The sequence below is a fragment of the Prunus mume genome, linkage group LG7, assembly GCF_029339155.1.
Source record: "Prunus mume cultivar Tortuosa linkage group LG7, ASM2933915v1, whole genome shotgun sequence".
In the NCBI taxonomy this organism is placed as follows: Eukaryota; Viridiplantae; Streptophyta; class Magnoliopsida; order Rosales; family Rosaceae; genus Prunus; species Prunus mume.
This window is the reverse complement of record NC_142704.1, coordinates 9,410,803-9,431,615: the sequence shown is the minus strand read 5'-3', so window position 1 is coordinate 9,431,615 and position 20,813 is coordinate 9,410,803. Positions and strand designations below refer to the sequence as shown.

The window sequence follows — 20,813 nt, the reverse complement described above, 5'->3', positions numbered from 1 at the left end:
GGCACGTGACGTTTGCTCCGTTACTACCAACATCATTTCACAAGGTGACAAGTCAGTCGCAGCCCGAGGAGAGAGAGGAGAGAGAGCTTTTCTCAGCTCGTGGGCTAAAGTCAAGTGCAGTAATAATAATATTTATTAACATTAGTTGCTGGGGATCTGTGCCTCTAATCATCACTAAGTGTATATTTAGTTGTTGTTAAGTCACGATAACGGGCTCAACATTCATTCTACTGTTCCCACGTCAACTCTTACTTTACCCGGTCACGTGACTTGTTTTTGTGTCAAACCTTTTTTCGCTCTTATTGTGCAGTGAAACAGTGTAAACTTGGCTTCCCTTTCTCTTATTATCTGTGTACTTTCTGAGCTCAGCTCTAACTCCCAAAACGCAGCGAGGGTTGCACGTGCATTGCTTAAGCGCACCCAGAAATGGGGCCCCAAAAGGACTGCTTCCTTCCACAGTCACATACTATTAGTATAATTATCTGTCTCAATAATGGCAAATTAAGATAATTATCTGTTCCAAGGATAGTAAAGTGTTCAAATAGAGTATCAGAAAGAGCACCAAACGAGCCCTTAAAGTTTACGCACACTAACATAAATATTGAAATCCTTAGAGAATTTTCCTTCGAAAGGAAAAAGCTCTACATTAGATATCATCTTCGACAATATAAGAAAGGGGTTGTATATGAAATTAGTATTAGTATGGGTAATGCACTAGATTTACCCATAAATAGACACTTGTTATGACTGTTAAAACATTATTTAAGCCTGTCCTTATATTATTTTTCGGAATGAAAAAAATTAAAAAAAATGAAGTGATTATCTTCGTATGTGGACAAACGGACAGAAACACAGATCAAGTAAAGAAGACTATTACTCGGGATTGCCAAATCAAAAAAAGAATAAATAAAAATCGGGATTGCCGAAAACATTAAAAAATTGAATTCAAGCAAAAGTAAATAATTGAGTTCCGTGACCCCTGAAAAGAAGCCTTAGCCTGCCAAGAGTAAACGGCCACGCTACACTTACCCGCCGCTCCAAACCTTAACGCCGTTAACCCCGCCGCAACGTCGTTAACCCAACGGCGGGTTTATCTAACGGAAAACAACCAAAGCAAATATTTAAATAAATAAATAAAAACAATACAGAAAGCAAAGCAAGCAGGCAAATGAAAACTGTATAAAAGATCCTGAGCCAAAGAACTCACACAACTCACAGACTCACATATAGACTCAGAGAGAGAGAGAGAGGGTCCGGCTATCAGGACGAGGAATTGAAAAAGGGGACGCCGATCAGAATTTTTGAAAAAGGTCAAATTTTTGCTCGAAATTTCGAAGCTGTTTTTTTTTTTTTTTTCGATCTTTAATTACCGGAATTACGGTATGGTATTTTCAAGCTCTGAATTCGAAGCACTTTCTGCAGTGTATATACAGGACTTGGGAGCTCAATCTTCTGGTGAATTGCTTGCAGGTTTGAAATTTTTTAACTTCCTCCCTTGGGATCTTATTCGCTTGCTGAGATTTTTTTTATTTTTTTATTTTACTTCGAATTGTGTATGATTAATTAGTTTTGAATCTGCTTGACAAATATGTTAAATTTTAATTTATGGTAAGCTTTAAAAAATATATATATATATATAAATTCCTTTCCGGTTATAATTCAATGGTAGATTCGTTGAATTCTGTGAATTTACGTCCCGTTTGATGAACTTGTATCAGTTATGAGGAACAACTGACAGTTTCGTGGCCAAAGCAACTGGTATCGAAAAGCATTCGGAGAATTGGAATCAAAGCTTGGATTTTTATCTTGGCCTCTTCTGAAAGCGAAAGCAAAAGCAAAAGCGAATGTGCCTCCGATCTTCTGGCGGAGGCGTTAGGCTCTCGGCGGATCTGTACAGCACCAGAAAGAATCTTAGCTCCAACGTCAACAATTTGAAAATTCAAATAAAATAAAATTGAAGGCTCTGCCAGCGCTTACTGAATTTCCGCTGAATTTCAGTTAAAATTACGAAAAGAATTTTCCGCTCAAATAAATTTTTAACCCGCCTGTACGGATGGAGCTTCCTCAACCCCGTCCGTTTGGAACCGAAGGTATTCATTTTTCGGAAACGGATTCGTTTTCCTTTTTTTTGGTTTTATTTATTATTTCGGATTCAATTTTTGGAAACGAATTTTAGGAAATAGGAACCAATAGAATTGCGTTTTATTTCTTAACCTTGATTTCAAAGTTTTTCTACAGGAAGGAAACCAACGCATGACTTTCTGTCACTCTACAGTCATCCAACTGCCCAACAAGATCCAAGGCCACCTTCTCAAGGTATCCTTGTATTTTTCCTTCAATTTCAGAATATTTTTGTTTAAAATCCCAAAAACAATTTGCTTTTCTCTTTCCTTTTTTTATTTTTCGTTAATGCATATATGTGAGAGGAAAATATATATTTTGTTTGTTGAATTAAACAAATAAGGGTCGCTATTATGCATGCACGTGACCACAATTGAATCATGGATCTGGTTATCCATCTGGGCCATGAATTGTAGGCCAGCCTTGAATTGGCTGCCAATGCGAAAAAGGAAAGGGTTAGCCATTACCAATCAACACCATTAGACTGGCACGAGATCAGGGACCCACTTACCCCACCCATGGAAGTTAGTCATGATTTGACATATCACATATCACGCCTTATGCAGGTGCATGGTATTCAGATGAAGCGTGGGATGTGAAGTGATGGCTAAATCTTTTCTGTTCTTTTTTTTTGTTTGTCATATTCATTAAAATTTGTGGTTAAGTTTTTAAACATGTTGTTTTCCAAATCTTGGATCTGAGAAATGATGCTGAAAAAAAATTAGATTAGAATAATTTTTTTCACTTTCTATAAAACAAGAATTTAAAGATCAGCTTTTTATAATTATTATGACATTTTATTTATTGGTTTGTTGATCTATCGCCATGCCACATGATTATTAATTTTTTCTCTCATGGCTTAATAATTTGTCAAATATTGAATGCTAATGCAGTAGAAGCTGTTGGAGAAGGAAATGTTGCAAATTTGAAACTACAGAAATATTAGCCTAGCTAATTGGTGAAAATTTGACCTAAAGATATCATAGTAGAGCTAGATATATGCAGTGTTTATCTGGTTCAGAGACCTAATTTTGGTTTAATTATGTGATCAGGAGGCTACCTTGAAACTCATGATTTCCTACAACCACTGGAACGAATGGGAAAGAAATGCATAGCTAAGGAAGAAACATCCGTTGAGATATCAACTGCTGAAAAGCCAGCGTCTCATGCAGCAGCATCAGCAGCGGCGCAGCCAACTTCTTCTGTGGAGCACATTCTCCCTGGTGGGATTGGGACTTACACTATAAGCCACATTTCTTATTTTAATCAAAGGGTTCCAAAACCAGAGGGTACGCCGGTATTTACAGTCACTCAAGCTCAAGCAAGTAGCACCGACAGAACTGTTGAGGAACACTCAAACTGCAGTTCTTACACTGGAAGTGGATTCACTTTGTGGGAAGAATCTGCATTAAAGAATAAGGGAAAGACAGGGAAGGAGAATTTGGGAGAAAGACCAGTGGGTATTGTGAGAGGTAAATAATTAAACCTCATTTGTATTTTTGCAGTTGACCCCAAAAAATAAAATATTTGTATTTTTGCATATGTGGTATATATAGATGTAGTGTATATTTTCACTCTGATCGCTCATGCTTCACCATCAAACACATATATTCCATGTATAATACGGTTATTTGAATAAGCCTCTACTTTTGAATGAAATGATAAGAAAGAACAAATGGTGAAAAATTGAAATGAAACTGATAGTTATCGGCTACGGGGATTACAGGGCAATGGACGTCTTCAGAGCGGCCTGCGCAGTCATCTTCCAACAACCATCGCAACTGCTTCAGTGCTCAGTTAGTAACTAACCATCTCGAACTCTTTATGTTTTTAATTTCTTCATGTTACTGATTTCAATATTATAGATACAGTTTTTGATATACAATTGAAATTTCAACAGGTCATCTGGTCAGAAGAACATAAGCTTCATGGAGATGATGAAGTCTGCCGCCAAGGGTAGTACCCAGGAAGACGAACTTGACGATGAAGAAGAGTTTGTTCTCAAAAAGGAGACCTCTACTACTACCACCACTGCCACCACCCCCTATAAGGGTATGTCTCCTTCTTAGCACTAAGATTCACTTAAAATTCTTCAGCTTATATTTTCCTTCATTTTTTCAACTTAACTGAAGAGTTTGGGTGTTTCTTTAAAGGAGATTTGAGGGTAAAAGTTGATGTTAAGAGCTCTGATCAGAAAGCTAACACTCCTCGGTCCAAGCACTCTGCCACAGAGCAGCGGCGGAGGAGCAAAATAAATGATAGGCAAGTGTTCCTCGCAATTATAGTTTTAATAGTTTGCACATGCTAAATCTGCTGCAACACATTTCCTATTTGATATAATATAGTGAATCATATGTTTTGGAAATGAGTACTACAAGAACCAAAGATGAATCCCAAATTTGAGGAAGTTTCAAATGTATGAAGTAATATATAGTTTCTTATATGATATAAAAAAGTTGATAGCATAATCAGATGGCTTTGCTCCTTGGTGGTTTTGTGAACATTAGATTGACCCTTGAATTTATTATTGCAGATTCCAGATGTTGAGAGAGCTCATTCCTCATAGTGATCAAAAAAGAGATAAGGCGTCATTTTTATTGGAGGTACATACAAATTTTAATTGTTGTAATTTGTTCCTTTTTTCATCTTTCATCTCAATTGTTGAATAATTGGGGATTTTAAAAAAAAAATATATATATATATATATAATAAATTTCAAATCTTTTGCTTCCCAGGTTATCGAATACATACAGTTTTTACAAGAAAAAGTAGACAAGTATGAGGGATCTTACCAAGGATGGAACCCTGATCCAGCGAAATTGATGCCTTGGGTAAATCCTTTTTATTCCCTTTACTGATTATGTTCCTCTTTAATTTGGAAACCTTAATGTCACTCGTGGGGCTTTACAATTGTGGCATAGAAGTCAGGTCTTTAGCCTTTGTGGCATGTATTCTGTTCATATTTACTAAAAGATTTTTACACACAAATTTGTGTCGGTATATATTGGATTTGCCTAATTGTAGAGTATCGACTTTTTACTTGAAGCAGAGAAACAATCCCAAGCTTAGGGAAAGTTACTGCGATCAATCTCGAGGCATGAATGGTGGGTCTGGTACTGCATTAGTATTTGCCGCGAAGTTTGATGAGAAAACTACTTCTGTTTCACCGTCAATTCCTGGAAGCTGTGCTCAGAACCCTGTAGAATCTGACACAAGTACTGAAACTACCTTCAAAGCAATGGATCACCACCCTGGAATAACAAGCAAGCCAATGCCCTTTCCTTTGTCAATGCAGCCTAACTTCTTCACTCCTGTCAGGAGTGGTGGTGCTGCAGTACCTCAACTTCCACCTAGATTGCCATCTGATGCAGAGAACACATCTCAGCATCAATCCATGTTATGCCATACAGTATCGCGTGCTACCGATGGTGCTGCCGCTAGGGATAAGCTAAAAGAGCAGGAGTTGACAATTGAAGACGGTCGAATTAACATCTCAAGTGCGTACTCTCAAGGGTGAGTTTCCTTTTGGTTCAAGTCACATATTTAATGGGTCTTTGGTTAAGGTTATGTGATCTAATTCATCAGACCTGGCTGCAAATGTACTAACCATAAACTTTGAGAAGATTAAGATAGTACTCTGTCTGGTACAGTGGTACTAATGAATATGCTTGTAGATTTATGAATGAGTCAATAACATAATCGAATGTCTGGATTGGACAGGTTGTTGAATACTCTGACACAAGCCCTGCAGAATTCTGGTGTGGATTTGTCACAGGCCAGCATCTCAGTGCAAATCGAGCTTGGGAAGCGAGGAAATAGTCGATCGCCTATACCGAAATCTGTTGTTAAGGTATGATGTTGATGCAGGTTTTGCTATGCCATTGTCATTCCCCTGTTTCATTTCGAAGAAACATGTAGAATTAAACATTTCGCCCATTCTACTGCAGGACAACGAGATCCTCTCTAGCAATCAAGGAAAAAGACACTCTAGAGTTGCAAGTGGTGAAGACTCTGAACATGCCCCGAAGAAGCTCAAGACAGGCAGAAACTAATATGACAAGCCAATTATATTAATCACTGCTATAATTATTTGTTAATGATTTATAATTAATTCATTTTTTTGGGAACCCCTTTGATGCATGGGGGTTTATTCATGTCTTCTGCTGGTTTATAATCTACCCAGTCGAGACTGAGATTGATTGTAATTTGTACATGTAGTGTCTTTACAGTAGAGTTTGTTGGGAACCGTAGATTGATTTCCCAACCAAATATTTGTTGTCTTTTTTTCGTTTGTTAATTATCATTATTATTGAGGCTTCCATTCTAATGTTGAGAAGCTGCTTTTTCAGTTGAGGCTTCTTTCCTCATCTTGTAATTCTTGCAGTGTTATTTCTTGTGCCCCATTTTCTTTGGCAACATGACTTTTGTTGGATGTAATTTTATTATTTTTGCTTAATGAAATAGTGGTTGCCCTCTTACAATAGAACTTCAATTAATGTTGAGTTTTTATCTTATGAATCTCCTCCTGGTACCAAATGGATCAGGTCAACCCAAGCCCGAAATGACTCTCTTCTTCATTTGGGTCAGCCCAAGCTCGAAATGCCAGAATAATGAATGGCCCAAACATGGATTGAGTCTTATGATTGGGAAATTGGGCCAAATCTACAATCTGATCATATTGATCCAATCGGACCTTTTCTATTTTGAATTTAAACAAAAGGACCTTAAACTTATTTTGCTTTTGTTCTGAAAACCTTTCATAAACTCACTGCTTTGTTTTGAACGCCTTTCATAAGGATCTAAAATTCACGTAACTTATACTTTTGTGTGTGTGATTAACCCCATGTGCATTATTTGTGGAAAACATGTACAGATTTTACTGATAGTGTTACCATAGAATAATATTAATCAAACTCTCAAACCGATAAGACGAAGTCGTTAGAGTTAATAAGTAAAGAAATCGTTGGATCAGGTGTTAAAACATTGGATCGGGTGAATTGCTGAAGACTTTTTCTCAGTTCAATTAACTAAGTAAAAGCATCGTAATCTTAAAACGATTTTTAAAATTGAAAAATAAAACTTGAATTTATGGATTATAAGTTTGAAAGCGAAGCTATGTTCAGCAAAATCTCTGCTATCCTATTCCTAGTGTCATTGTTGTTAAATAAATGTTCTTTATTGCAATTTTCCACCAAAAAAATTATAAAATTAGGAAGCTGCATTAATTAAACATATTTTCTGCTGATTGCGACGTAGTTCAAAAGCAACTTGAACTGCCTTAATTATTAGAATATTAATGGCTTTCAAGACTTGTGAGAGCCCTTTCTTCGGGGTGGATGTGGCTTTTTCTTGGATCATCCAAAAAATTAAAATTGATTTTGGGTCAACAATTGGACAAATATTAAAAACACAAAAGGCAGTGGTCTCCCTCCGATATCTCCATCATCAAGTACAGTTAGTGTAGTGTGTAATATATATATGTTCTCGATACAAGACAAAACGCTAGTGTCAAAAACAAGGAAGATAAAAAGGCACTTTTGTGTTTAACAAGGTAGATAGAGATGATGATGATGAGACATTTTTTGGTTTTTGTGGGTAAGTAAATATTCGAACAATATTTGCAGAAATTCGGCTATCCTGCAAAGAAATTAGAGCAATAAATAAAAAATTAAAGCAGCTGCATTTGTTTTGTGTCATAGGAAAAGCACCACCACACTAACATTTTGTTTTGGGGGACATTTAATTTCAGTCCAAACTTTATCGTCAATAATTGTGTTGTGTGATATACAATTCACTTTATTATTATGGCAAGTGGCAACCAGCAAAAAGAAAAAGACCCCACTGAATTAGCGGTGCACAGAAATGAATGTTACCAAATGTTTCCCGGGGAAGAAAGACACAGAATATATCAGTATGCCATTGCCAGCTAATCATTCCATTCACATGAACCAAATCTCCTTGTATATAAAATTCCAAGTATAATTCTTTTCTTCTTCTATTTTGCTCAAATTTCCAAATCTAATTGAAATCGTTCTACCAACCATTTTCTGGCAAATCTGGGAATTATTAACCAACATATATATAATTAAGTGTATTGATATACAAACCCCAAAGGACAGCTACCCAACCACTAGGCACTAGCAAGCAGATCCCCCAAATCCAGATATATATATATACATGTCAAAATCCCAATGGAACATGTTTGACTGGTTTGTTTACTTGGCTTGTCATTATCATATGAGATTTACAAACCACCTTCTCAAACATTATATATTTACATGTACTACCAACCAATCCATAAATAACCCAACTGATGATCTTTTTGGGAAACTTGAAGGCCAGTAAAACCCTAAACACTCCAAGTAAACGAAACACTCTTAGACATATTAATTAATGTTGTATTGTGTAAAAATACATAATCATTGGCTTCCTCTCGGTCATTCTCTCAGAACTAGACCCACATTACAAACGGGAATGAGGCAATCATCTGTGCAAACAGAAAAACCTTTTAAGATGTAGTAGTATATGCTAGAGAATCACAATACCACAGGTTGACCTACAAAGAAACAAAAAAATACAAAAAAATTAAGGAATATGGGTTGACCTTTGATGATTTTGCAGTTCCAGTAAACCAAACCTATATGTTTCCCCCACATACAATGCAGTTTTAATTCGTTCCCGCCCTGAATGGCAAGGCAGCTTTCTATACATGATTTGGATGGATTATTTGGCTTATATAAAAGATAAAACATGTCCTCCAGCTGGTATCATAGATCCTCTCAGGGCTTTATTGAAGATTACTTACTTCCCCCCCACAATAATCTTCATCGCCTCTTCAGAACAAAATCTCATTATGGCTATCCCTCTGTAGACAACTTTCTTATACATCTGTGGGAAAATAGCCAACACTGTAGAACACGGATGAGTGTCACAATCTTCTAAGCATTATATATATCAGGTACTACTCAGTTGTTCATCTAACGGTTGCAAACACTCTTCTGGGTTGGCATAGAAATAGTCCTCCTCTTTTGGTCGGTCTTGGATCATCAACCTATTAGTTGGGTTCCCCATTCGACCTGCATGAGCGTCCTTTACTGCAGATGAAAATTCATCCCAATTCAATGATCCACTTGTGTACTGGTCTATCAAATCAACAAGAAGCTTTCTGTCCAGTAGAATTGTCTTCTTGAACCCAAGAAATCTGAAGAAACATGAGCACCCAATGTCTCACTTTAGATGAAAATTTCACCATTAATAACAAAGAAAAGCAGACAAACCCTATAACAGTAAACTGGGGAAAATAATGAAGCAAATCCCAGAACAGATCATGTAGAAAAACATCTCTGTGCCTAAATATCAGGGATTACGAACAAATGAACCTGTGATAAACTAAAGCTCCAAAACTGGCAACACTTGCACAGTAAAAAATGTCGGACTGGTACAAAGCAGCGTACACAAATCATCGTCTCCTCAAAGAAACAAGATTTGGGATGCCAAATGACTGGCTGGGGTTTGACTTCCAAAACCAATCTTTTGAAGCCAACCAAAACCACTAGGTGCATTACAAAATTACCATAAAGTTTTTATATAAACAAAAGAGAATTACTGTCAGCAGCAGAAACTACCTGCGATGGCCTTCAACCACTTTAGCCATGTTTCCGTCATATGTGGGAACAAAAATATCACTCTCCAATGAGACAAGATAATCCAGTGCTGCCATTTGGGATGAGTGGTTTTGAAAGAACCTAAGGTCTGACGGTTCCAACAGTGTCTCCTTTCTGACCTGTTTGAACAAATCCAACAGCAACTTGTAAAAACAGAACACAAAAAGTAACCATATACAAAATACAGAAGGTGGCTTCAGCTTCCATCTACTCACCAATTTGGGATAAGCCTTTGCAAGACTTGCCATTCTCCTTTCTGCACCATATATTTCACCAGCTGCAATATAAATCTGAATATCGCGATCAATGTCAAGTGCGCTCAGTGTAATAGCGGTTTCTTCAGGTGTCAGAGGACACAAACCATCTTTCCTTTTCAGGTCAGAATTGATTATTTTCTCTTTCCACCAGGGATAAGCATATCTGCCAAACAAGTGAAAGTATAAGAGAGTGAAATTAATTCTTTTATTGCATGGAATCCATTGATTGTCAAGTATAACTTACCTCATTCTTGTCAATTCTTCCACCTCCTCAGCGTTACAACCTTGAGTACAGCCAGAAAATGCCAACATGTCCATTTCATATCTAAGATGAAGCACTAGGAAAGGACCATTTTGCCTTAGAAGCCTGATAACCCTTTTACCCAACTCCTCTATCTGAGAAGTAAACCTCAGAGCACTAAAATTTACTCGGCATCGAAGTCTCTGAATATCCAAAGGTTGTCCATTATTGGCAAGTCGGGCATCAGTTCTATTTAGATGTACCACTTTGTATTTTTGTATCAAAGGAAGAATCTGTACAAAACATAAGAGTAGCATATATTATTGAGAGAAAGAATAAGGAATATGATGAGGTTTCACAGAAAACTTCTTGTCAAGTTATAAAGAACGACAAGAGGGACTGACCTGATTATGATAATAAGACATGTCAGACCAACTAATTGGTGGCATGGTATAAATCATTCCCTAGTGCCACTCTCCTCTTAACCCTCGGAGGCAACTCTTTCAATATGCGAACTTCATCTCTCAAGGATGTGATGAAATGATCCACATCGAATATGTCTTGGAACTCACTGCAATATCAAGAAACATATAACCGTTATTTGGTAAGAAGTGGTGTAATACTGAGTCGAAGAAAAACAACCATTTATAATTTAAAAAACACTCAATGACTTGAAAATGGTAGGAGAGATATATTGGCACACCTGGGATCAGCCCAAAAGGAGGTTTTATCAAGCTCAGGGACAATGAGAGTGACGTTCAAATATCTTGCAATAGCAACCATGTCACATATCTGTATACATCACGACCAAGAAAGAAAAATTGAAACTGGTAAGCAGCTGCATGCACTAAGAAGTAAAGTAATTTGATCACCAAGGACGAACTCCTGTTAATATGCACAGCAAACAATTGCTAGCCACTCACCGCTGCTCTCATTTGATTGAGTCCCCCATTGCATGAAACCATCAGGTAGCCATTGTTTTTATAAACCCCTAATGGCAACAAAACAAATTCAGATTAGAGGCCAATTAAACAATCATTCAAATGACAAAGCCAAAGCAAAAGAAAAGGCCAACTAATAGAAAGTCAGGACAGAGATGAAAAGGGTACAGACTATTGTAATTACTACTTCATAGGAATTGAATTTTCTAGAGTCTGGCATGTAAAGAGAGTAAACTTCATGATTTGAACATATATTACAAACGGCAAACAAAATGGGAAAATTTACTATCGTAATTTAAGCAAATCCATGTATGGTGATAACTTGGGATAGCATCGGTTCGCCTGTATTAAACAGTAATTTGAAACCAGCTGCTTTCTGAATTACAAGTTTCTACCTCCATGTGCATTTCTTGGAGCCAGAGCAACTGCGAAGCTTTGGACACTAAGTACAAGTTCGCACCACACCCACACACACTCAAGTGATGGGTTGGTTTCAGAAAATCTGAAAAAACAGGCCGAGCATAGTTCCAGTTGAACCTACCCATAAAATTAACATCCAAAAGCAACACAACTGCCCTAGGAGTAATTAGTAAAATAATTACAAGAACCAACATCGAAATAACTGAAAAATACCCCTAATTTCCTGGCAAATTAGAAAATAAAAACTCACTCTTGGGCGGAAGAACTCTGGCCGGGACGGAAGGCAACTTGTCTTGCAAAACAGAAGAGGCGGCAGCAGACTCCTGAGAGAAACAAGCAGGCCAGCCTTTCAAAACCCTAGGCCCCCACATATCCCCCAAAGCCGTTAATTGTACAATACACGTCCACAACAAAACCGACGTCGTTGCCCGTATCATCCACAGCTTCATTTTCGACCTCGACGGCGGCGACGGCGTCGTCGTCGTGACGAGCATCGAGTTCTTGAACTTGTCTCCTCCTCCTCCCCCTAACACCTTGAATCCCATCACTCCCTTTCTCTCCTTCTTCTCTATCTTGCACATCAATCTGTGTATCTCTCTTCCTTCTACAACATCAAGCCGTCAACGAAACGGGGCGTATTGCTCAATGTCGGATCCAAAAAAATGGCATTCCTTTTTAAGCTCTTGCTATATATAGAAACCAGCAAAGATCCGAAACCGATTTCCAAAACTGAGCCAATACTCACCACATTCCCCACCCGTCCTCAAAGATTTCCTCCAAAACTCTCGCCTTCGAAGATTCCCTCAAACAATTGCATCAACAACCATAATTTCCTACAACACTGCTCAAAAGAAGAAAAGAAACAAAAAAGTGAAAACTCTGATATTTGCTACAACACCACCTTTCCAGAGCCGGGGCAATTGAACCCGAAATGCGAGGTGGAATCCCCACCCAGATCCGCCGTATTATCCGGCGAGAAGAGTCGCCGGAGCGTTGGCCGGCGATTAGAAGAAGATCGATAAGAAATGAGAGAGGGAGGGAGGACAGGGAGCAGTGGTAGAGGAGGGCGGTGTTGTCATCATATGTAATGTGGTGCGAGGCAGAGAAAAACAAAAAACGCGTGATGGGGCGTGCGTGACGTGCACCGACGGTTTGCGTGGGCTCAAAGTGGACTCGGAGGAGGAGGGCAGGGCTTGGGCTTCGTGTGTGTGTGTGTTACTTTAAAGTGCACAAAGCCTCCAATAAATGAAAGCCAGCTATATGGCCGATGCGGCCGGCCCCGCTCCAATTATGTTTTGAACACGTGTCTCCCATCAGGCCCTCGATCTTTGACACGTCGAGAACGAGATCATGGGTTTTAGCCAAGTCCGTATCAGATTGTGGTTTCCTTGTCTCCGTTTCGATCGCAGCCCGTTTGTTCTCGTGTCGATACGCCGACAATATATCGCGATAAGTTTGGCTTTCTCGTTCCGCCGGTCCCTCCACCTGGAGTTGATAATAAAGGCTTTAACTATTTAAGTCTATGATTAAGTATGATTAAGGGGCTCTAAGCACGATGTTCTTTGGTTCTCAATCGCTGACAATGGTTTGAGATTCCAAAGCTTCTCGTTTGAGAGTGGGACGGTATTTTGGCGACAAAACAGCGACTACTTTGCTCCTTTTGGACTGATGGCACCCCGTAGCCTAGCGAGGGGTAAAAGCTCCCTCTGAGTGTCGGTTGTGCCGTGTGAACGGCGCCACGGCAGGGCGTCGCTTTTGGAAGAGCCGTCCGATGGTGCGTATATCCTGAGATGCGCATGTCGGGACACGTGTCGCGATCAAGACTCCTTCCCGACTGTGGGCTCCTGAATGGGACCCATTGTAAGTATATTGTCAGTGTACAGCGGAGAGGGATGTAGAAGTTGCACGCGCCCGTTGAGGGCTTCAGCCGCGTTGTGTGACACGTGTCTCGGTGTTGGTGGAGCGTGTTGGTTGGAGATGTAGTAGATGAGTCGGGAGATACATAGAGCCCTTTGTGTTGATATGTAGCCGTGGATCCCAATTTCTCCATCCTCAGCCAGACGGTCACTCGACTCATTCAAAGTGAATTCAGTCATTTCATCCTAGAAAGCAAAATACTATTTTTATTATATTTTTTTCCGAAAAAAGACAGTGGTGGTTTTTCCTTTACCTAATCTTGATCCAATTACCCATATCAAAGTGTATTAAACAGTAAATTAACAAAATTAATTTTTTCAGTGACAGACAGGAATGTTTTGAGCATAGTGGTTGAATTTTATTCATTTGTGAAGGTTATAACTCACTTTGGTTTAAATATTTTATACTTATATTTGCAGATAATTCAGCATTCACTACAAGGTTGGTGCATAATTAATCTACTGTTTAATACCCAGTTGGTCAATGTGGGTGGAGGATCTTCTTAAATGTAACATTAAATTAAATGAATTGCATATGTACACAAATGGGTCAGTATGAAATTGGACATATAATCATATCATTTCAGAAAAAGTTTTTATTTTATTTATTATTAGTAAATGCTGGAATGGTTGAAAGGATCTCATTCACTTTCTATTTTATTTTATATGAGCGGATGTTGAAATAAGAGAAATCGAACCTAATTAAAAGTTAAGACCTCGAGTGTAGAAATAAATAATGTCATTCACACTGGAATAACCAACTCTTATAAAATTACTTTCGAATAAAAGAGACATCTAGACCAAGTGTAGTGGATGAATGATGAAGAAGTTGCATAAAAGAAGTGGGATGAGATGGGATGGGGGGTGGCTTAGTGTGGTGGTTAAATTTCCTTGTCTATATGGGTATTAGAAAGCTACCTCTCGTAAAAGCCATTACATTATGATATTGGGTATATTTACCACTTAGATTTTCAAGCTAGCTATTGGGTATTCCTTCTAGTGTCTTCCACCATTTTGGAAATAAATATATTTATTAATCTCTGGAAATTTCAGTGGTTGACTTGAATCACCATTTATAAATCATGGATGATGGCATGGTGCGCACATTGCCCAGAGATATATATCAGCAGCAGCAAGCAGCAAAGTTTTCTGCATGCCATCACGCCGCCAAGTATTATGCCTAGTTTTATTCCCATTGTCATGCCTCATCCTTGATAATAAGGTTTCTCTACAATTATGAACATGCTCATGGGGATGCATCCCATATATATACTGAAGTTTAGTTTTCATGCCAAACGTACTTTATTATTCATTTGAAACACTGACAAAGATACATGGCATTATTTTTTTCTTCAATGAAGAAGAATACTTTAAATTATTAGACTGGAAGTGTGGTTAGTGGTTGAGGAGATAAATTGTTAGGTCATGAAGTTGCCATACCGGGAAGGAAATATACTCTGTTTATAATGAACATCTTCATTGACGTTAGAGGCATTTGCATTTATTCAGAAGAATGGCAGCGCATTGATTCATTAGCTACCATTATAGTTCCCTTAACAGTTATTTCAGCTAATTAATCAGTGTACGTATGTGAGGTGAGGCATCTGTTTGTTGAGTAGAGTAGGTCTTAGGTAAAGGAGTTGGTGAGGTATATTTATGTCATACTTCCATTTTATTTTCATGCCTTTTTTTTTTTTTTTGGTCTGAAATTTTATTTTCATGCCTTGTTCAACACAAATCAGGCAACTTATTTGCTAATCCTTTCACTACTTAAACAAAAATATCACAAGATTATAATGTGTAAGGTACTCTATGTATGTACGGAGCTAGAATCGTAAAGTTGGGGGGCTGAAGTAGAAAATACAAGTATATATAAAGTACATAAGTATTCACTAGTTACATGTTTAGAACTAAATATTTATAATTTAGTCATGTCTAATTTATTTTAGAGGGAATTTTAAATTAAATTATAAGTTGTTTTATTACAAATTCTATATGTACTATGTATAATATAATAGAGGAGTGGCCTAGGAGTGGCTCTGTCACTGTGTACATATATAATTATCAAGCAATTGGAATGTTGACTAATTAAATAGCAAATCCAGGACACATCCCCTAATCAGTTTAAATTATCTGCTGCTACCATTAAAAACAAAGTAAACTACATCTTCATCCATGACTGTTGATTAAGTAAACATGATATGTGTTATGTTGGGGGTGGTGCAAATTGTAAGATAATAAATTTGAGTCAAATAAACAAGAAATTAGGCGGCAGTTAATAGTAACAGAGTATACAAACAAAGTAATTAGAGGAAGAGGCAAGCTGATTAACCTAAACAAGAGAAGACACTTCTTCTTCATCTTCTTCTTCCCATTTTGAGGCTGTTTTGGGTTCGAGGCCGCATTCGCGAGCCGCCTTCTTAATTTTGGACATCTCGGCCGGGTTGGTATCGGTATGCATGATGACATGAGTTCCTGGCCAGCAGTGATTGCGCTTGATCATTTGGACATTGGTTGTGTCATTGCCCGTCACCACATAAATCTTATCAAATGTCATTAACTGTTCCAGAGACTCCACGACCCTCATGCTCGCCATTCTAAGCATATCTATCTTGGATGCTTTTTTTGATGGCGTTGTTGGTTTGGGTTTGGGTTGTGGACGAGGAGGATCGCCCCTCCGCCTCCGCCAGCAAGAGTTGCAAAAGTTTTCAGTTGTAAATTATAAATGCCTCCTCCTCCGACCTGGTTTCGTGTTCCGCGGCATGCTTTCAGAACTGAGACGATGATTTGCTGCACCATCAATTTCAATTTCAATTTGTTATTTGTTAAAGAAATTACAGACTACACAAGACACAGATTAATGATGAGAAAAGGAGAACCTTTTTCATCTCTATATAAAACAGGTAAGGAGTAACTTGTGCCGCAAGGATTGTGTTACCTAGGTTAACACGATACAGAACAGAACAGGACACTAATTTCCTTGTGGATTTTTATGATATTTGCATTAATTGCATCCCAGCCAACACCCTTTATTTTTGGCACTTGATTTAAGTTAAGATGTGGAATTCAATTTCAACTACGTTTCTTAACAAGACAACATCCTACTCAATTCCAGTTCCTATTCCTAAAGGGAGACCAACCCAGAGCATGACGATCAGTTCGGGTGTCATTTGTTTGGATTCGACTGTGATTAGATTAGATTACCCTCCTTGAGTTGAGACAGCAGACTTATTTATCAACTTTAAAGAAAGAAAGAAAGAAAGAAGAAAAAAAAGGTAGACATCTACAGATGCAGCAGTAGCAGCAGCAAGGCAGAGTTCAGACCAATGTAATGTAAGAAGAGGATGATTATCATCACTAACATTCATTCCACAAGGCCATAACTTAAGGGCTGGCAGAGACCAGTAAAGATGAGTAAAGCCAGAACACTTGTCAGCAACAGCAACCCTGTTTTTATCATTTGTTTGTCATCTGATTCACAAACCCAACATTACTTGTTCTTTTATTTTTCTTCTCCTTTAAGTTCAATTTCAATCCTTATTGTGTTTTGTGACAGAATTAACAAAGCTACCTCCTTCCTTGGCACTTGACAGAGGAAACAAAAACAACAAACCTAGTAAGTAAAACCACAGCTCCAATTAATCATTAGTTTTTGATACACACAGTAGCTAGGTAGCTAGCAAAGCTTAGGAAACAATCCATTTAATTAGTTTTACAGTATATATGATATCAGTCGTCATCAGTCCACCACAACCAGACTCTGATACCCTTGCCCAGAGATAACTGCTTCCATGACATGCTCCAACCCAATATTCCCATCATTCTCCAACAACGACTTGATCAAATTGTCGTTGACGAAGCTAAGCATCGATACCCCTTCTTGTTTTTGACATTCTCCTTCACTACGCACTTCCTTATACAACTCTTCTAGGTTCAGATTCCAAAACACAAGCTGTGGCACCACATCCCCGTACCCTTCCTTCTTAAACTTGCTTCGTATTGCCTCATACTCACTCTCCCAGCAGCTATTATCATCGAAACCCCGCTCCAAGAAACTGTAGCTGGTTAACACAAACACCTTCTTTACCATATGCTCTGGCTTCAATTTCTCATTCACAGCCTTTTTATTAATAAGAGTGGTGGTTGACAGATTGTGGGCCTTTTTATTGATTCTAGTTCTTAGGATCGAAGCGTGCCTGACTTGCGCATCAAGGTGTATGAGAAAAAAGGCAATTAATTTCCTTTTGGGTCATTACTTTATTTTTATTTGGAATACAAGTTGTGTTGTTTTCAAATTGAATTCCCCGTACATGAAGAAAAGATGGATCACAAATCTCAGTTCAAAATGGAAACAAAATACTATCCCATCAAATATACAAATAGAAACTTGTAATTTCAGAGGAATACCGCTTGCTTGAACAATATTAGTGGGATTATATTTTGATTTGGAGATACAACTAGAGGTGGATTCGGAGATAATACTATATAAAATTATTGAAAATCACGTCCTCGTTATCCATATGTGTAGGACCACCTCCGCCTCCGCCTCCACCACCGCCGGCAGCAGTTGTGAGAGGCATTGTACTTGTGACTTGTGAACACATGCCGCCCACGACCTGGTCGAGGAGACTAGACTGACTTTGCAGATTGAGGACGACGAGGTGGTGGGCGTCTTTCTATATAGGAACGCTGCTTGGGCCCCAAGTATTTTGTTCCTATTGGTTAGAACTCAATAACAAGAAACAACTAGTTTGAAAGAAATGAATCTGGGCTCAGCCATTGGATTTCAAAATCTGGGCCTCACAAATTGCTTATATGCATGTGATCAGATCCACTTGCTTACAGATTGCTTTGAAGCCCAGATAGCTACGCAGCCAGCCCAACAAATATTAAGGAATTAATTTGAAATATATATATATATATATATTACAAACGATAATATAAATTAATCTAGTTTAAGGCCAATTGGGGAACGGCAATTCATTCTTATGTAACGGGTCTGATCATACCACATGCATATCGTATAATCTACATACTTTTGTTCAATATTTTCTATAAGAGATATCACGTGCTGATATTTTCGTTTCTTGGTGTAATCTACAGAGAATCAAACAATAATTACAAGTTGCATAATTGAGCTTGATGAAGCATTAAGACTCCAAAAATAATGATGCATGGACTAGTTGCGAGAGCACAAGGTTAATTTGTTGGGACGTGTTTGTATGTGTAATTGGTCACGAACATGAATATTAAGCATGGCTAAGCTTAGATTTAGTTGGGGATTATTACATGAGAGTGACATGAAAAAGAAAGTGTGTTGGAAAGTGGCTGGTGGGACGTATTTGTATGTGTTCAATTATATGATATTAATATCTTCGAGATGTGACGTTGGGATCTTATTATTATTATTGTTCGTCGAAATTGGCTTTGTGTACAAGAGAGAAAAAACAGAGACAATCACTTGCATTTGTTGCTGTCATGTGGACATATGGGGACCAAAATGCCGACCGCTGGATTTGTCTCTGACCTCTCATTTGAGTCATATTCGCATCCCCCTCAAGATTTCATTTTCTAACAACAATATATATATATATATATATATATATAAATCAATCAATCGAAATGAGGTAAATTGGTTAGAATTTTTATTTTTATTTTTATTTTTTTAAAAGAAGAAGAAGAAGGAAACAACTGATAGTGTGTTTACTGATCATGAATTGAATTCTACTTATGGAGGATTCATATGTTTACTTCACATTAAGGAATTGAAAAGTAAGTGCTTACACGAAATTAGAAATTGAATTCCTGATTTTGGAGGAGTTCAATTCTTGGAGGAGGTGATATTCTAATTTGTGTAAAATTAACTCATTAAGAATTTATCTTTTTTACCCATTATATCCTCACACAATTTTCAAAATTTCAAATTAGGAGACTTTGGAAAAAGCAAAAGGAGAGAATTTTTTTAAAAGAAGCAAAAATGGACAAAATTGCCCTTATTTATTTTTGGATTTCTAAGGAATCCTTTACATTTCATGTATTTGATTTGAAAGTTGAGAGGTTTTTCAGTTTTTTATTTATTTAAAACTTTGGCTTTTTCAAAAAATGAAATTTTTTTTTTATGGCTAAAACCTAAATTTACTTTTAGGGAGTAAACAACTTCAATAGGAATCCGGAATCTAGCTCCCCTCAATCCAAATGGTATTAATTTAATTCATTCTCAATTCAATTGCTCATAATCTAATTACGAATTAGTAAGAGTCAATTTATAAAAAGGAAAATTGTGAATACCTTATGATAAAACAAGAGAAGGTGGGCCCAAATTGTTATTGAATCCACAAGTGCAGGTTGAGACCTGTCAAAGCGGCTCTCTCTCAGACGCAAAATAATAATACAAAGCAAGAGGCTGGCTTGGGTTTGGGGCGGACCCCAATGATAGTGAACAATCTATGTATGTATCCATCTTGTATCTAATTCCTTACTAGAACCACACGCCACAAGGAAAACATTCTGGATCAAAAGCAAAATGATGAAGCAAGCAGATTAGATATATGAATATTCACTTGTAAATATAATAATATTATTAATACATTGTTTACACCATAATCCAGACTTAAACATCATTAGCTAGCTCGTGTGTGAATAACAATTACTTCCTCTTCCACCAACAATCTTCGAGTAGGAAACATGATCCAATATGATTTTTTCTGCATTATTATTATTATTATTATTATTATTTGTCTCCTTACTTCGATTGGAGGGATGCAATTGGGTTGAGATACAAGGGCCACCAGACATCAGTGATGCATATCTCACATTGGAAAATGGCAGTTTTAAGGAATGGTAGGAGAGCTTTAATTAGTAGTTTAATTGTAAAACCCTACAAGAGCCAGGCATGCTATTAACACTTTTGGTGGGTTAGATTTAAATCGACTATTTCAATTAAAATATACAAGAGTTTTAGTCGTTATTTGATGTGTTGAGATTGGACTTATTAAATTGAATAACAGTGGAACATATTGTGTCTTATAAGTCTTACGTAAAGGGGAGAGATTTATAAGAATTGATTTGGATTTAAGTCCAATCCAATTCAAGTCAAGCCGGACAACCAAATGAGTAAAAAAATTATGTGTAGATGAGTGGCCTTGGGATGTTGGGGGATGTTCTCCTGTCATGTCCACACCCTTTCGGAGTCTGGCCTCTGGATGAGATACATTTCCTTAAAAACGAAAAACAAGAGGAGGGAAGCAGTGAAG

At 37.6% G+C, this 20,813-nt stretch overlaps 2 protein-coding genes across 11 annotated transcripts; one reads left to right on the top strand and one right to left on the bottom strand.

Annotated features, from left to right (window-relative positions):
* Positions 1–1,168: 1,168 nt before the first annotated feature.
* BIM1 (basic helix-loop-helix (bHLH) DNA-binding superfamily protein) lies at positions 1,169–6,607 on the top strand. 7 transcript variants are annotated; one of them, XM_008241847.2, is made up of 13 exons: positions 1,169–1,310; positions 1,423–1,470; positions 1,719–2,090; positions 2,239–2,316; positions 3,174–3,593; positions 3,848–3,917; positions 4,022–4,173; positions 4,275–4,383; positions 4,655–4,724; positions 4,857–4,952; positions 5,171–5,634; positions 5,842–5,971; positions 6,069–6,607. In XM_008241847.2, the coding sequence occupies exons 3-13, from the start codon at positions 2,054–2,056 to the stop codon at positions 6,171–6,173; spliced, it is 1,731 nt and encodes a 576-aa protein (XP_008240069.2). In that variant the 5' UTR covers positions 1,169–1,310; positions 1,423–1,470; positions 1,719–2,053; the 3' UTR covers positions 6,174–6,607. The 7 variants fall into 7 exon arrangements, with proteins under 7 accessions (XP_008240069.2, XP_008240068.2, XP_088897159.1 ...); XM_008241846.2 differs by having other exon boundaries at positions 5,168–5,634; XM_089041033.1 differs by having other exon boundaries at positions 2,228–2,316.
* A 1,877-nt stretch (positions 6,608–8,484) lies between these two features.
* On the bottom strand, positions 8,485–12,886 carry LOC103338628 (rhamnogalacturonan I rhamnosyltransferase 1-like). 4 transcript variants are annotated; one of them, XR_016121875.1, is made up of 9 exons: positions 11,895–12,861; positions 11,207–11,274; positions 10,987–11,075; positions 10,688–10,854; positions 10,287–10,576; positions 10,001–10,205; positions 9,747–9,904; positions 8,726–9,322; positions 8,485–8,608 (listed from the first exon to the last, which is right to left on the bottom strand). XR_016121875.1 is itself a non-coding variant. In XM_008241850.3 (8 exons), exons 4-8 carry the CDS (start codon positions 10,742–10,744, stop codon positions 9,076–9,078), a joined length of 957 nt encoding a protein of 318 aa, XP_008240072.2. In that variant the 5' UTR covers positions 10,745–10,854; positions 10,987–11,075; positions 11,207–11,274; positions 11,895–12,886; the 3' UTR covers positions 8,485–9,075. The 4 variants fall into 4 exon arrangements, 2 of the variants coding, with proteins under 2 accessions (XP_008240072.2, XP_088897160.1); XM_008241850.3 differs by having other exon boundaries at positions 8,485–9,322; positions 11,895–12,886; XR_016121874.1 differs by lacking the exons at positions 10,688–10,854; positions 10,987–11,075; positions 11,207–11,274; positions 11,895–12,861.
* Positions 12,887–20,813: the final 7,927 nt, after the last annotated feature.

Coding starts and splice junctions, on each gene's coding strand:
- BIM1 (XM_008241846.2), top strand. CDS start 2,054: ATGGAGCTTCCTCAACCCCGTCCGTTTGGAACCGAAG. Junction 2,317..3,173: donor TCCAAGGCCACCTTCTCAAG/GTATCCTTGTAT, acceptor TTATGTGATCAG/GAGGCTACCTTGAAACTCAT. Junction 4,384..4,654: donor AGGAGCAAAATAAATGATAG/GCAAGTGTTCCT, acceptor TTATTATTGCAG/ATTCCAGATGTTGAGAGAGC.
- LOC103338628 (XM_008241850.3), bottom strand. CDS start 10,744: ATGATTTATACCATGCCACCAATTAGTTGGTCTGACATGTCTTATTAT. Junction 10,206..10,286: donor GAAGAATTGACAAGAATGAG/GTAAGTTATACT, acceptor CTTGTTTGGCAG/ATATGCTTATCCCTGGTGGA. Junction 9,905..10,000: donor CAAAGGCTTATCCCAAATTG/GTGAGTAGATGG, acceptor TTGTTCAAACAG/GTCAGAAAGGAGACACTGTT.